Genomic DNA, 16,890 nt, shown 5'->3' with positions numbered 1-16,890 from the left:
GTGGGAGGGAGGGAAGGGTAAGGGTGCCGCTGGTATGGAGTATGGAAGCGGCGGGGGCGGAGGCGGTGGAGGCCGTGGGGGTGTCCAACCACCCTCCGCAGGTGCGAGGGGTATGGCGAGCACAGACACTACTGATGCTGCGTGGCATAAACATGAACAAATGATCCTTATGGAATCCAGGCATAAGCAACAATGTAAGTATATTGCAGTACTATGATGACCTTTCTTCGGGCTTATGACTTTCTATGAATTTCTCTCAAGAGTACAAGTGCTTTCTTAAACTGCATAATTAGATGCACTATTTCTGCAGTTTGTTATCGACGTCGTACATAAAATAGGTATATAAGTTTTAATAGATCATGTATTAGATATATGAATTAATTTGGTGCTTTTTATTAATTACAATTTCAAATTTAAACATTTCCCGCGCTTTTATAAAAGTAATGCACCGGATTAATTTGTACACCTAATGTTATAGGGAAATTAGAGTTTCCTATAATAAATGTCTTAAGAAGGAGAATATCACTGATGTTTATTGTTGATCTGACATTTTTTAGCAATTGATACATATATTTATGAATTACGTAAAAGCTTTCGTTCGAATTGATGATTTCTTGGTATGAAGTACTTAGTGATCGCTTTAATCTAGACGATGCTAACGTCATTTTGATAAATAGGAGTAAATAAAATACGATGAAATTCTCGTATATTATGAATCATACTTTCCTACAATTATTCTGTAATTTAATATTGATTTATGATCATTTGGGTACATGTAACATTATAATTTAACGTAATTATTTGATAAAATTGTTTATCACCGGTTTAATTCAATTTTCATTAAATATCTACATTTTATTTAAAAATTTGCATACAAATGAGCTTGGAAATTTATTAATTTATGAATAATTGGTTTACAATAATTTATGTAATCATGATAAATTATGTATTTGAGGATAGTAAAGTTATTTAAAATTGAAATTCATTTTTGCAGTATTTCGTTTTAGAAATAAAATATAATAGAATACAGGGTCTTGAGGGGTGCGACAAGTTAGATAAAAAGTCAAATAATTTGCTTTACAAATATTTTTTGCGGTAAATAATATATATTCCCTAAGCAAGCTGGGAAAAGACTGACGCCACGAGGCTGTCTCGCTTCTTTTTATACAACCGAGGGCGATCACGTGATCGTGTTCTTTTGGCGGCAAACTTGAATAATTCCCTAAACGGTAGATCGGCAAACATTGATTAATTCAGGCAATATTAATCAATGAAATAATATTTTCAGTACATCAAACACATCATTTTACATAGAAAATAAAGTTTACTTATAAAGCCTCAAATTAAAATCTTACGTACATGTATAGACTTTTAATGTAACGTATTTGAGAAAAAAATAAATACATCACGAAAGGGAGAAAGTTGAATTTGCAAGTGGCGAAAGAACACGCTGGCAATAGTATAGTAGGATCCATTTTTGGACTGATGCCTGATCGGCGACTCTCGAAAAATTCAAAGACTTTAGACTGAACCGTTCGGTCGGCTACTGACTGATATGTATTTTAGACTTGGCACTCTATCCCTTTAGCATCATCTCTTTTGTCTTTCTCTTCCTTCTAATTTCATTTTGTATATCTCGGTTAAAGAACCGACCAGTGGCAAGCGTTGAACTTGCGGGAAGAAGAAACAATCCTTCTCTTTCTCAAACCGTTTGGTATATGCCAAATATACATTTATCTTTTTATCTACTTTTTCTATCAGTCTTTGCCTGGACAGAAATCCTTCCATGTCTAAACGAATAGGATATCTACTTATATCTTGCCATCCATAAGTATCCAGACACTTAAAAAATTTCTTTTACTCTATCGACCAATTTTCTAAGTTTTAATAGCGGTCTCTTCGATGCTACACATCCCCAACAGATACCGGTGCGAATGTAACCATTTATGTAACCATCATGGTCATTCAAGTTTTCAAAGGGAACTGATTAAAAGTGAATAAAGTTGTGGTTGCAGATTTTTCTACGTGAAAGGCTTCTATAATGTTACATGTGCAACAATTTAGAAAAAATCACTCCTTACAACCCTAATTCATTTAATTTGAATAATTTATATGATAAATTTATTTGAGACCGTAAAATGTGTTTGGAGAAGTATAAAATATTTAGGGGATCATTAAAATGATTGGATAATGATGAAAAGTTAGTAATGTCCTGATACTTATGGACGGCAGTGTAAATCCACCTTCATTCTGTCGACGCAACTCGCGCCGGCATAGAAGACAGACAAGCCAGCCAGTCGGTCGGTCGGTGGTGGTTCCTCCACCCCCGTGCGACACGATCAATACGCGACTCTCCTCTTTTGCTATCGCACTTACCCCCGATCTCATTCACACAGAGGATGTGCGCACTCGCGCACCAACTTTCTCGTTTCCTCTCTCCTCGTGCGCCAGCACGTTGTGTACAGCCGACAGCCAGATCGGCTTTCCCCGTGGTCGGTAACGGTAGCACCAACAACGAGCAACACCGTACTAGTGGAATATTTCCATTGAAAAATTACAATTTCAAATTTAAATATATTCCCGCAATTTTATAAGTTTAAATAAGGTACGGGCCCAGTGATTGGACGAGTACGACCGATTGGACAGACCCAGTTACTAGACGCTTTCCGATTGGTCAAGAGCGTTTAATTATTAGGACTGTTCAAACACTTGTAATGTCCCACCAATCGGCCCGATACTTTGCTATCAAATACAATGCATTCTTGAAATAACAAAGAATATCCACGAAATTATGGAGAAGAAGCGAAATTTTCTAACGAAACGTTTCGTAGGATGCACGTGAGTGCACGTTGTGTAAAATGCAGATTGCGATCATGGGGGTGGTAACCTGATGATTGCCGGGCGCTAAATTCAAATTGAGTTACGCCAGCAAGAGTTATTAACCTAAATTTAAACGCATCACTTTTAAATCAAACAGTTTCATATATTGGAAAAAGTCATTTTCAAAGGAACAGTGGAAAATTTAGAAAATGAAAATAATATATGATAGAAAATTAAAATTCAGGCTCTCTCGATGACTACTATTAAAATTGAAATCGTATTTCGTAGTAAACGAATATTTTTGATAAGAACACGAATTCATACGAATTCTACACGATTACAAATTTATCCATTTAACGGAGAAATATGGGATCTTGCACAAACATACATAGCTTTCATTCAAGAATGCTTACTGTGAAACGGTGCGCTAACGATGCAATTATCTGTGCAGCGGTACCGTTTCCGTAGTTTATTTCAATACAGGAAACTTATTGTTTCTTATGATAGTATTACGGTATAACTTTATAACCACTGTGCTCACTGTAATACTATGCCATACGATTTCAATTCATCGTAATTGTGACACACTAATTTATGCCACAACCGTATTATTTAAATCTTATCCTTTAAAATTAGAAGCACTTTATATTAAAAACAAAATATACAGGGAATTCTCTGCAACTAGACTAAGCTATAGTTTCAAAGGGGTTGAAGATAGACAAAAATTTAATTAGGAACTGTGCTGGATTTTATATAGATAATCGTGTATATAATAATAGTGTGTACGTAATATCAAATGATTTGTACGTACATAAGATCCTAGATAATTTTAAATCTTCACTTACAATGGTACTTCAATTAAAATTAGACACTATGCTCTTATTATTGTTATTACTATCACAGTTACGTTTCGAACGTAAAATCTTGATTGTTGAGTACGTTCGAACAAATGAAATCTCTTCTTTCAACAATGTTATTACTGTCGCATTATTTACCGAAGAAACGTGTATCATTTCTGTAAATTTGTGCCTATCCACAATGTGCAGTTTGCGTTGAAATCTCCAGCAACGAAAGGATTAATACGAACCACTGTAGGTCAAAGGTAGCACGTGTTCCCTTGACACTCGTAGCAAGCAGTCAGTAACAGAGCTCGATTCAACCTTTACTCAGCGATTCTCAACACGTGGAGCCGTGTTTAAATATTTCGCGATTATTAATTAAGACACCAATTAAAGCTGCCCAGTGAAATACGTAATTACATTGCTCGCAGTGTTTTGTTAGATTCTCGTACAACCGATGGTCGACTTCGATATATGGAAACTCTAATATACATATAATTCCATGACAGAAAAGTATGATAAAATTGCACTTCTGACACGTCAATTTGAAGCTTAAGCTTCGAAGAAATTGACTGTGTAAAGACATCATCAATATTCTTAACAGAAAATTACTGGTTGTCAGTTGCAGCAGACGATGCTATTATAGGGTAACTTGTACGGTTGTTGACTCTTATGTAATGATCAATCATTTTTCTAAAAAAAAAGTAGAAAATATACGTAATAAACTATAATTCCATTTAGAATTATACCGTGTAAAATTTAGACAATGAAAGTAATATGAAGTACAGAATTAAATTAGAATTGTGGCTTTCTCCGTGGTCCGCCGTCTTGAGAGTCTCTCCATGGTCCGCAATCCAAGGGTTAAGAAACGCATTGTATTATATTTCTTACATTTTTAGCAAAAGGTTCAACAACTGCACACGTTACTCTACTAATATATCAACCATCTAGTTTTAAAACGTAGGATTTCTAAAACAATTTCATAACATAAAAGTATCGCTAGATAATACTTACGATACATCAATTTGAAACTTCAGATAAATCGAAAATATCTACATAAAAGTTTATTAACTTTTTATATATTTTATTAACCATATATATTATTTATAACACAGTGTTTAAAAATTATATCAATGAGTTGAAATGAACCGGGTGGTCCTTTTAGGTAGACAGAACCTTTGGTGCTCGTAGCGTTTTAACGGGTTAAGAACTGCCATGCAGCGTACTTACATTCACAAATGCTCTCTAGGGGCAGTTTTAGAGAATGGTCGTATATGGGTGAAAGTCAGTCTATATCAAGAAACATGAATGAAGCAGAATGCGTGCTGGTTATCGCACGACCTGTGTCAGTCTTCGTGACCCCGTTGCGTGGATTCTCAATCAATCGTAACATTGTGCATACATACGTGCTGCGTGTAACCGTGATTAAACCACTTTTAAGCAGATTCATATCTTTTTTTTTTTCTTTTTTCTTTTGTATTTCAATACAAGCACTTTGCGTTCAAACGAAGCGTTTCAGTCTCGTGTGATCTTTTACTAATTGTATACTCGATTTCTAATAAAATAATTCTTTGACGACCAATTAGTATTGTATTATGATCATTAGTAAAACCCTTGCGGAATCAATTATTTCAAACTCTAAGCTTTAAATTGATCCATCATAAGTATTACTTTGAGATACTTTTATGTCATGAAATGGTGTTAGATTTTTGATATTTTATTCAAAATTTAATACTTATTATTTCCTGTTCGCTAGCTATATTTTAATAATAATTTCATGTTGTTTAATTTTCAGTAGGTGGGAGAGCGGGTACGGGTGGAGGCGGGGGTGGCGGTGGTGGCGCACCCCTATACGGTCGTCTGGTAGCGGAGGAACCCTTGCCCCCTACGGTATGTGGGGGTGCCGGTGCCGGTGGTGGTACCGGCGGGGTTCCGCAAGAAACCCCTGCGGATATTCACGCCATGCAAGCCAGGATACCCCATAGGTTTCGTGATCCAGCTACGGCACCCCTTAGGAAACTCAGCGTCGATCTTATCAAAACTTACAAGCACATCAACGAGGTAACAAGATGTTTTAGATTTTTCATTTTTCATCACTTGGAACCCTCGACCATTGTATTAAAAATATGTTTAAAGACGTCGATTGATTGCCATTCTAATCACATTGACGTCAGTGTGAACAAAACTATGGAAACGTATTTATTAGAAATATTTATTGTTATCGCTCGTCATTCATTTCTTGTCAATATACGCGCGGCCTGATTCTTATTTCCTTGAATTTTCTTATATAGACTCGAGTATTATACTCGGAGGTTTGCGTGGATGATCGTACGTACATATTTGCGTATCTTATGATTCCTTTTTTTTTACAACCAACTGTTCGTTTGGTTTCTTGTTAGTTTCTCAAATCAAAACTGCCTTCAATTCTTTTCATCTTTAGGTTTTTACCGCTTACCGTATATTCGTCTTTTGTTATCTTGAAACTGTGGCACAATCATCTCTTTTTTATATATATATATATGTAATATTTTATCTTTTTTCACAGGTTTATTATGCTAAGAAAAAGAGAAGGGCGCAACAGATGCAAGGAGAAGACGGTTCCCATAAAAAAGAAAGAAAATTGTACAATGATGGCTGGGATGATGATAATCATGATTATATTATCAAGAATGGGGAAAAGTTCCTCGATCGCTATGAGATCGATTCGTTAATAGGTAAAGAAAAATAGTATTTGTGCGAGTAACAGTAAAGAAGAGCGGTAAAAGATTATAGGTTTAAAGCAATTGTTATATGGTCAAGTACTATACAATATATTCGTGTTTCATAGGTAAAGGCAGTTTTGGCCAAGTAGTAAAAGCGTTTGATCATGAAGAACAAACGCAAGTGGCAATAAAAATTATCAAGAACAAAAAACCTTTTCTAAATCAAGCGCAAATTGAAGTGAGGCTATTGGAAATGATGAACAGGGCGGATACCGACAACAAATATTATATAGGTTGATTTTACGTTTCATTTATTCTAAAATTAATAACATTTTCATAGAAACAATTGTAACATCTTAACTTTGAAATTACAGTTAAGCTAAAGAGGCATTTTATGTGGCGAAATCACTTATGTTTGGTATTCGAACTATTATCATATAACCTATATGATCTACTTAGAAATACAAATTTTCGAGGAGTATCGTTGAACTTAACAAGGAAGTTTGCACAACAACTGTGTACTGCCCTTTTGTTCCTGTCTACACCGGAATTGAACATCATTCACTGTGATCTGAAACCCGAAAACATACTTTTGTGCAATCCCAAGCGAAGTGCGATAAAAATAGTGGACTTTGGTAGTTCGTGTCAACTTGGACAGAGGGTAAGAGTTAAAATAATATTTCAAATTAATTGTATCATACAATTTTCAGACTGATTGAGATTATGGTTAAATGTACAAACTAACAATCTTATTAATATTTCTAGATATACCAATATATTCAATCCAGGTTTTACCGATCACCCGAAGTCTTATTAGGAATACCTTACGACCTTGCGATAGACATGTGGAGTCTAGGATGTATTTTAGTTGAAATGCATACGGGAGAACCTCTGTTCAGTGGGGCCAATGAGGTAACAAAATCATATTTAAACATTTCATCTATAGAAGCCAGGGGTTGTACGATCGATATTTAAAAATAATTTTTATTCGTTGTTTAACGCGTTTTCGTGTTTTCTAGGGCGATCAAATGAATAAAATTGTAGAAGTACTAGGAATGCCACCGAAGCATATATTGGACCAAGCGCACAAAGCGCGGAAATACTTTGACAAAGTCCCCACGGATGGCTCGTATGTGCTGAAAAAATCCAAGGATGGTAAAAAGTACAAACCTCCTGGCACAAGACGCTTACACGATATCTTAGGTGTCGAAAGCGGAGGCCCTGGTGGTAGAAGGATAGGTGAACCTGGTCATTCAGTTTCTGATTACCTCAAATTTAAAGACTTAATCCTGCGGATGCTGGATTTCGATCCGAAAACAAGAGTGACGCCGTATTACGCACTTCAGCACAATTTCTTTAAGCGAACAGCCGACGAGGGGACCAATACGAATATCGCTGCTGCCAACAGTGCTAACACAAGCCCGGCAGTGGTATCAATGAGCCAAGATCATGGTAAGTTATCAAATTTTTTTTAACATTTATATAAAGCATAATTTTTTTTTTTTTCGCTTTCTGGTTTTTACACACGCGATTAAATAAATCTGGGATTTTTATTCATAGTCTCAAAATATATGTATATATTATAGACGTTTTATTTGAATAATAACATTTTTAAGCGCTTATACTTTAAATTGTGTGCCATATTGATTAAAAGTTTCTTCGATAACAAATTTTATAATTAATACATGATGCGTCAGAAGTATAATATCGGAAATTAATTTCTTTCATATCAAAACAAACTTTAAATGTTATTATACTTATGTTTATAGACAGAAAAAGGCGCATGCATCCTTTACAGTGTAAAGTATGCAATAACTGTACTGACCACATGAATATATCACTTAATTTTATTTATTCTACGTCAATTATATATAATTATTATTCTCTCGTATAATCACATGTCAAATTTATCTTATTTTGTTATCCAAAAGGTTAAAATGAATTTGAAAAATGTTAATCGTTGTTTTCACTTGCTTTATTGTAACGTTTTCTCTCACATATTTAAATAGAGGCAAAATAAAAAGAATGCAATACGTAATTCAAAATCTCTGATTTAATATCAAGTTAAAATTAAAATCAAATCGTTGTTAACATAAACGGCATACACAATGATCTATCGAATTAAAATAATATACATTGGCATAATTAGGTAAAAGAAAATGTGGACTGGCCCCTTCACTATTCTAAAATTCATTCGTAAAATCTTATGTTAAGAAAAAAACAATTATAAATAAATTATTGTTAGTACAGCTAAGGGACATGGTCCACCCTAGAAGAAAACCCTAGTTATGCCAATAGTAATCCAATGATTTGCATTGAACTTTTTAAAGAATTGCTTCATTGCATTGAAGATTTAGGCAGGCTTTAATTTGTGCAGAAAATAAGAAATTGACCTATACTATAATATAGATAGTAAATTGGCAATTACATTTATAAAAGATTGTTTCAGTTACATAATAAGTGAAGTTTTATTAATCACAATTCTTCTTTAATAAAACTTAACATCTTTCTTTTTTGTTAGAAAAAAGAAATAGAAGTAAATTAATATAATTTGTTTTTACCGATATCTTTTTATTTTCTGCGCAAACTAAACGATACTTGTTGTTGCCCGTAGATATGATGGGGGGACAGTACGTGGCTCGATGACTGTCGTATCCGCGGGGCGGCGACGACCTGTCCTAGGCCCCAACCCTAATCTTACTTACTAACATAAGTAAGTTCTGTCTAACAAACAATCCTACAAGCTAAAAGACTAACAATGTCCCTGATAATCATATCCTGGCCTCGGATGTAACATACGAAGCTTTGCTTGCTTGAAACGAAAGAAACTCAGACTTTCGGTTCTTCAAACGAGACACGGATTCATGTTAATTGCCCGTGTGCTCCTCTAACATCTTGTATCTGTCATATGATTACTACTAGACTAGTTATCTAAGAATGTCCGTCGATATGACGGTGCTATAATTAGACATTACAAAGCAGAAATATCAAATATTATAGCAGGAATATGTTCTTGTATCACATCATAATCTATATAATAAACATCTAGTACATATGTACATGCATTCAACTGATCATTTGCATTCACAAGAAGACGTATTCTTGCCAGAAATATTTGAATTGTATATCTGTATGTTCGTCTTTTTTTTTTTCTTTTTTTTTTATTCTGTAGAGTGACTACTTCGTTGTCTTGTCATTTATTTCGTGCATGCGTCAATTGCTTGCATACAACACGTTTCGGGGTGCATCTTCGTCATATGTTATGCAAGACGTTTAAATTTTGTCCTTACAGTGAATATTTCATCCTTTGTTTCGTGTTTCATCTTTTCGAATGTCTTATTTTCTACCTTTGTACATACAAGCGAATGTACGACCAAATCACAGTTTTGTATACATATACAAGGTGTCCCGAAGAATATGATAAGAGATCTTATAATGCAAAGCAAGACGATTTTGAAGGGTAATTGAGGAAAACAGATAAGTGTGCATGGAGAAAATTGAATCATTTGTAGACTATCGTACGTTGTAATCGTGGTGTATCCTTACGATTAGCATGCATATCCCAAATTGTATATACATCGTTTTATTTAAGACTTCATTAATATTATTATTAAAGATGCAACTTTCACATCCTAATATTACAAAAGGATAATGATGAGAGTGATTATATTTTAAGGGTAAACGTATTTATACATATAGCAGGTTTTATCTACTTATCCTGAATTAAGTTACATATATTATTATTTTTAAACATATTTTATTAACAGTCAGTATGTTATTATGAAAAAATTCTACAATTCGTAGATCTTACCAAAAGATTTATATGAATCTTTTTACTTAATTTTATAGTTAGTTTACTTAATTTGAGAGGGAAATTTATTTGTAATATAAAAATTAAAAAATTAATGTTTCATATGTATGAAATATTAAAATGTACAAACATGTTAATGTATAGTTACGGAAATAAGTTTAAAAAATATAGATTTATTAAGTAATTCACTTATTGAACTTTATAAATTGTGCACATTTTTACCTTATTTTCATAAACAAAGAATTTCTTACTTAAGAATTATAAATGATAAGCGTAATATTATTTAATATATTGATTAATATTATTATCGAAAATGATAAACAAAGGACGAAATAAACACCTTTTAAAACAAGCAATCTAAAATTGGAGAAATATAAAAATCTCTATACATCTCACAGATTGAAAGATTTTTAATTTTCTTATTCATGGGTACAATACCATTAACGGGACACCCTGTACATACACGTTCTTAATACTTAAATGAAATTTTTTTATCGTTATACAGATAGTTCCATAGATAAAATGTTAAGTTTTTTCTTAAATAAATATCCAGTAAAGAATTGTTATAACTGTAACTTATTTTTACTCATGAGATTTATTAGATTTTTATATCTCTACTTTTAAAGCCTTTGTTATTTCTTTTCCTTGCATAAACCTTACACTTATGAACTTTAGAAAATCAAAGCTCTTTACATCTTGAAAATATCCTTTGTGGATATTTCTAGTTATTTTCAGGTTGAATCACTTTGTAATAAGAATATGAAGTTGTATTTAATTGCCCAAAAACGTCCATTGATATTGTTTAGCATATATTTAAAGCATGATAATATTTAATAAGAAGATGAAGGTTTTAAAAGAGATGCACTCTTCAAAATCGTCTTTCAAATTTAATGATAATTTTACATGCATGAATTATAATTTCTATGAAACGTACTATTTTATACATTAAATTAACAAGATTATAGTTTACTAAGATTCTCATTTAAACTTTCAGTTATCCCAGTAGAAAGAAAGAAACAACTATAATTATTGCTTAGATATTAGTATTGTATTGTCCAATGTGTAAGTTTCATACATAGAGTGTTTCATGAAAGATGTATAACATGAATATAACAAATTCTTTTTGATAGAAGAAATTGAATAGTATTTTACCATTTTACACATAAGGGTTTCCAGCATTCCTGGAGGTCGAGAATACCCTTCAGAATAAACTTAGAGATTGAAAAATGGCAAAGGACTGTAAAATTTCTTTTACTATGAAGAATTTTCAGTTTCTAGGATGTGCATCTTTTTTGAAACATCCCTCATAAAGATTGTAAGAATAAATGAAAGATAAAGAAACGTAACATTAAGCAGCTCAAGGCCTGGAATGTGTACCCGTAGTACTTTGGAATTGTTTATTTTAATTTTCCCATAGTGACATTCTATCGTAAGAGCTAGTGTAATTCATTGGATGATCTATTTTTCTTTGCATTAGTGTAAAAATTATTATATCTATGGATATGTATCAGTCTAATGTTTTGTTCTCTTGGTGTCCCAGGACTGGTAACCATGTCAGGACAGGGAAGCAGCAACAGTGGCAATTCGATGCAAGTATCAAGTCTCCTTGGTGGCTATCAGCCGATGGAGTGCGAGTCATCGCCTCGTCATCTGGGTAATCGACGCGGGGTGACAGCAAGCTATCCGTCAACTTCGGCCACTGGGGTGCCTGCATCCGGGCCGATGTCCATGCAATCTGTAGACAGCTCCCTGAAACAAAGCTCTCTTGGATCGTATAATAGCCTAATTCTCCCTGGTATATCCCATCTGCCTGCTATGATGACCTCGCCGATGATTCAGCAGCAGAATTTCTATAATTACGGTTATCCGACGACTGACGCGCACGGAATAGTCAGGCAACCGTCAACAGTTTCAACTGGTAAACAGAGAGATCCGGAAAGGGAAGACAGTCCTATGGTCGGAGTATGCGTCCAGCAAAGTCCAGTTGTTATTCACTGAATAGCAAGCAGAAATAATAAAAGGAAATGAAAATGAAAGGAAACTACGACGACGGTCGATGATAATTTAAACACTGTCGCCGCAATCGCGCGGTACCGTCAGAAAAGAAAAAAAAATATATTAGGTGATTATACATACTGTATATATGGAAAGTTCACGACGATACCGCAAATGTTTATGAGAAGAGAAGAAAAAAATGAAGGAGGGAAACAAGAACGGGCAGTCGAAATCCTTCCCCGTTGTCTTACTTTACATTTCGTCGTCGTCAGCTGTGAGCAGTGACACAAGTTTTAAGAACAAAAAATGATCGACTTTAGTAACTGATTCCATTCTGAAGGAAAGGTTCGATTGAACAACGAGGGAATGTAAAGGAACGACCACGAGGGAAGTCTCCACTTTTCCGTCAATTCTTTCCTTTCCCTTCTTAGTTTTTTATTTGTCTATCATAAGAAGCCGACTGGTCTTACATTGGGCACGGATACACCGCGTCCGGCACAGAAGCTTATGATACTTTGCTTATGTGCACGGACAGACAAAAAAAAAATAAAAATGGTCTAGTGAGGATGAACCCAGCTGGCCTCTCGGGTCCTGCCCGATTCTGCAAACACTCCAAAAAGAAAAAAAATGAAAAAGAAACGTTTTTAGTCGCGTGCAACGTCGTTAAACAAATTTTGGCACCCAAAAACAAACTGTGTGGCCTAGAGAGCGAAAAAGTGATAATTATTATTATTATTATTATTATTATTATGAATTATTATTATTATTATTAAAATGCATAAAACAGGAGAGGGGATTTAAAAAAACATGAAGTAAGAATTACCAGTGTAAGCATATACTCCAATAGAGTTTTATACACAATGTCACGAATGTAAACGGTTTTTAGCAAGTAATTGCTAGCAAACAGCCGCGTCAAATGCTAGTTATTTGTACAATATATATAGATAATTGATAAGAGTGCAGCTTTAGGATTTAGCTTATAAGTGTGAAAGAAAGAAAGAAAGAAAGAAAGAAAGAGAGAAAGAAAGAAAGAAAGAAAGAAAGAAAGAGAACACTTGACATTGTAAACTCGACTCGTTTATTTACTTTGATGAATAGAAAAAAAAGAAAAATGAAAAAAATCGCGGGGGGGGACGTTGCAAACGTCAGTTTGTTACCGACAAAAAAATGGACTTTAAACAAACGAGGTTTGCATGATTTAACAACAATACATATTTATACAGAAAAAAAACACAGTAATAAGAAAGTTAAAGAAGCAGTATACACGTAAGATCGATCAAGAATGATATAATCATACAAAAAAAAACCTAGATACTTTATAATAACGCGCGTAAACTCATATACATATGTTTCCAATGGCAGTCGTAATTGATTTTTGCCGTTTCAATTGAAATAATTGTAGCGTTATTTATATTATATTATTATATCGTTTTCTGGCATTCTCTGTTTTCTCCAATTTTATCTACCGATTATTATTGAAACATAACTTTTCTAAAAACCATATGTTTTCTCATTTCTTTCATTTCTTCGGTTGTAAAGTATATACGACTCGATACAGAAATGTTTAATGCCAGAAGGCGAACTAATTAAATAAATTGTGTCAATAATGGATAAGATTAATATAAAAACGAGATACACGACGAACAATGTAAAATTTCGATACTTATTAATAACATATTACCTGCTGCAACAGATCAGTGATTCTTAATACAATATACTTTGCATGTTTCTGGATTCTTTGTTGTGACGTATACAGGTTGATATTTTTAAACAAATTATTTTACCATATTTTATTGACCGTTTTGTATTATTTTATATATAGAAACGAAACGCTACGAAATATAGATTCGAATCATACTTGATAAACATATATATATTTTATTGTACTCACTCGAAGCATGCGACAGTATGATTTTTAACAATTAATTTTTTAATAATCTATTTTTAAAATGGCATCGTTTCATTTTTCTCATGTGCTGTTGTAATTTACATCGAAATGGTTCAATTCCAAAAGAAAAACCAATGCGAGAATATTAAGGATTTTTTTCTCGAGGAATTTATTCCGCTCTGTTATAAACTCGAGAAAAAATTTCAAATTTTCTATTGACTGCCTTAGTTTTGTTCGCTTTAGGAATGCAAATGTGAACGGAAAAAAACGATTCTTTTCCAAATAATAACGGATTCGTTAGGATTTTGCATTTTTAAAACATCATCCGCAGTGCGAAATATTTGCAGATAAATTTAAACGATTCGCCAATACGATATTCGTTCGAACTCATATTAGACTTTCAAATAACAAAAAACTTATACATATATATATATATATATAGTATTTTTACTTTGCCCTAATGTGTATGACGATCATTGCTTATGTTACTTTAAAGAAAGAAAGAAAGAAAGAAAAGCGTAACAAGTTTCTTTTTATTTGAAATGGAATAAATGGAGAAATGATAAACGTAATGGTGTATATTCGATCCGAAGTCGCAATTAGTAACAACCATAAAGTCACTCGATTTCTGTAACAAAACAAACGCTTTATTTCTTAGTTAACTTTAATCCTGCGGAGTAAAAGAATTTGAAGTCTGTGCTGCAGTGATAATTTTTAAAAAAGACAAATTGTACAATTATATGAAAAATGTTAATTATGTTTTAATAGGTATAGGGAAACATATGCGAATAGTAAGGGTAAGCGAAAACCCTGTAACAGTTATTTTTTGTTTAAAAACATTTATAAGGAGACTTCTCTGCGACCTCCGCAGGGTTAAAAAGCATTGACCTTAGAGACGTATAATTTTTATTCTAAAAGAAAGATAAATAAAACATTGTTTGTCAGATTTGATCAGGACAGTTTCGCGATAAATTCTGACATTTCGATGATTTTGTTGAACGGCAGAAATCAGTACGCTCTATAAAAGTAGACAAAGTGTGTGATTAAAGTCACACGTGCCCTCTTCCGAATTCAGATTATCGTATGTTGTGCTCATTAGTCCTATAAAGAACTGAAACTTCTATTTTCATTTCTTTTTCTTTTTTATTTTTACTTGTATTTTGGTACGAGAAAGTTCGCTTTTGATAAAAATGTAGCGTAACCGAACCAAGTAGAAAATGAAAAAAATCCATTTAAATCTTGTTTGCGCGCGAAGATTTAAACGGTCGACTTTTGGGCACAACGCGATTATGTTTTCAACGCATCATCGAAGCACTTTTCTTATTTGACGATCGTTGATTTTTTCAACAAAACAATTAATATTACTTCATTTGTACGTATTGTATTATACACTTTTAGCTAATCATACCACAGTCGTTGCTTTTGAAAAAGGAAATTTTCGCTCGAAAATTGGAAAGGATGTTTTCTTTTTTTAAACGCAACCTCGTTATCGTAGGAAACATCTATCGAAGAATAATACTCGGAAGAGCGGCGGTCGATTATTTAAAAAAAGAAACATAAATTGGTAATACAAGAAAAGTATAATATATCGAATAATGAAAAGAAAAACTTTTCGGTTAAGAAATGAAATTCGTAATTATACAGCAATAGATTAATTTCGAACGCGCCGATTGATTTTTCATACGAAACTTTTTTACAGAGAATACGTTTCGAGATATTTTCATATTTTTCCATTCACAATAATGTGTACACGTTTCTTCTAGTTTTTTGTATCCCGAGGAAATTTGTCCACTCAACAATTGTCGCAAAATGTAGAGTATTTATGCCAATTAGCAAACAACAGAGTTGTATACATTTACATAGTATAAGAACCGATCACGAATTGTGTTCCAAATAATTTCTTTGCATGTTTAAACTTTTTTAATAAAGTGTGTAAATTTATCAACAATTTCATATAAAAAGAACGAAAATAAAATCATATGTGTATTTCTTACGAAATGGAAAAGAAACCCTTTTCGAATTTAAAAAAAAAAAAAAATAAGAGATTGATTTCATCGTCGTTATTACATTTTAAAAGAAACCTATAAATAGTCTTCTTCTAGTATTTTTTTAAGCACACCGAAAAATTTACATCGCACTCCTATTTTTATTTTCAAATTTTTATTTCCAGTCGAATTCTTTGGAATACATCGTGACCGGATTAAAATAACATAAGTTTCCTAACGTCATGTGTAAAAACATTGTGTTCAGAAAATATACTATAATACGACTGATGATATGCCTGTTACGCGAGGTGCGAGCGTCTTTCGAGGAAAGAATGGTAAATAAAGAAGCGTGTCATTTCAATGTCTCGTTCGATGATCGCATACGCTGACCGACATAAAAATATAAGGAATGAATACAGAAAAAAAACTGAAATAAGAAAAACCGATTTATTAAGATGAAAAATTAACAAACCTCCATACAAGATGAAAAAAAAGTTGTATCTACCCTGTAAACATTTTCATATTATATTATATTATATTATATATATATATATTATTATTGCTGCTATTATTATTATTATTATTAGCATTATTGTTTTTATTATTATTCATCTTGCAATTATTTTTTATTGTTATTATGATTATGATTAATATTTTTATTATTATTTTCATTATGATTATTACCACTGCTACTGCTACTCCTACTACTACTACCACTACTACTACTACTACTACTACTACTACTATTGCTACTACTACTACTACTACTACTACTACTACTATTACTACTACTACTACTACTACTATTACTACTACTACCACTACTACTACTACTACAATTATAATTATT

General features: G+C 32.9%; 1 protein-coding gene across 3 annotated transcripts; it reads left to right on the top strand.

The window, feature by feature from the left end:
* Positions 1–19: 19 nt before the first annotated feature.
* LOC114880312 (serine/threonine-protein kinase minibrain) lies at positions 20–16,401 on the top strand. Of its 3 annotated transcripts, none has more exons than XM_029196189.2 (8): positions 20–194; positions 5,455–5,720; positions 6,205–6,373; positions 6,487–6,654; positions 6,736–7,022; positions 7,127–7,273; positions 7,381–7,813; positions 11,713–16,401. In XM_029196189.2, the coding sequence occupies exons 1-8, from the start codon at positions 35–37 to the stop codon at positions 12,168–12,170; spliced, it is 2,088 nt and encodes a 695-aa protein (XP_029052022.1). In that variant the 5' UTR covers positions 20–34; the 3' UTR covers positions 12,171–16,401. The 3 variants fall into 3 exon arrangements, with proteins under 3 accessions (XP_029052022.1, XP_029052023.1, XP_046144007.1); XM_029196190.1 differs by lacking the exon at positions 11,713–16,401 and adding an exon at positions 8,131–8,318; XM_046288051.1 differs by lacking the exon at positions 20–194 and adding an exon at positions 5,186–5,359.
* The last annotated feature ends 489 nt before the right edge of the window (positions 16,402–16,890 follow it).

This window comes from Osmia bicornis, chromosome 12, assembly GCF_907164935.1.
Source record: "Osmia bicornis bicornis chromosome 12, iOsmBic2.1, whole genome shotgun sequence".
Lineage (NCBI taxonomy): Eukaryota > Metazoa > Arthropoda > Insecta > Hymenoptera > Megachilidae > Osmia > Osmia bicornis.
This window is presented reverse-complemented; position numbering and strand designations above follow the sequence as displayed.

Excerpts from the sequence above, each read along its gene's own strand:
- LOC114880312 (XM_029196189.2), top strand. The coding sequence starts at position 35 with ATGGAGTATGGAAGCGGCGGGGGCGGAGGCGGTGGAGGCCGTGGGGGT. Across the intron at positions 7,023-7,126 it reads CGTGTCAACTTGGACAGAGG|ATATACCAATATATTCAATC; the intron begins GTAAGAGTTAAA and ends TAATATTTCTAG. Across the intron at positions 7,814-11,712 it reads ATCAATGAGCCAAGATCATG|GACTGGTAACCATGTCAGGA; the intron begins GTAAGTTATCAA and ends TTGGTGTCCCAG.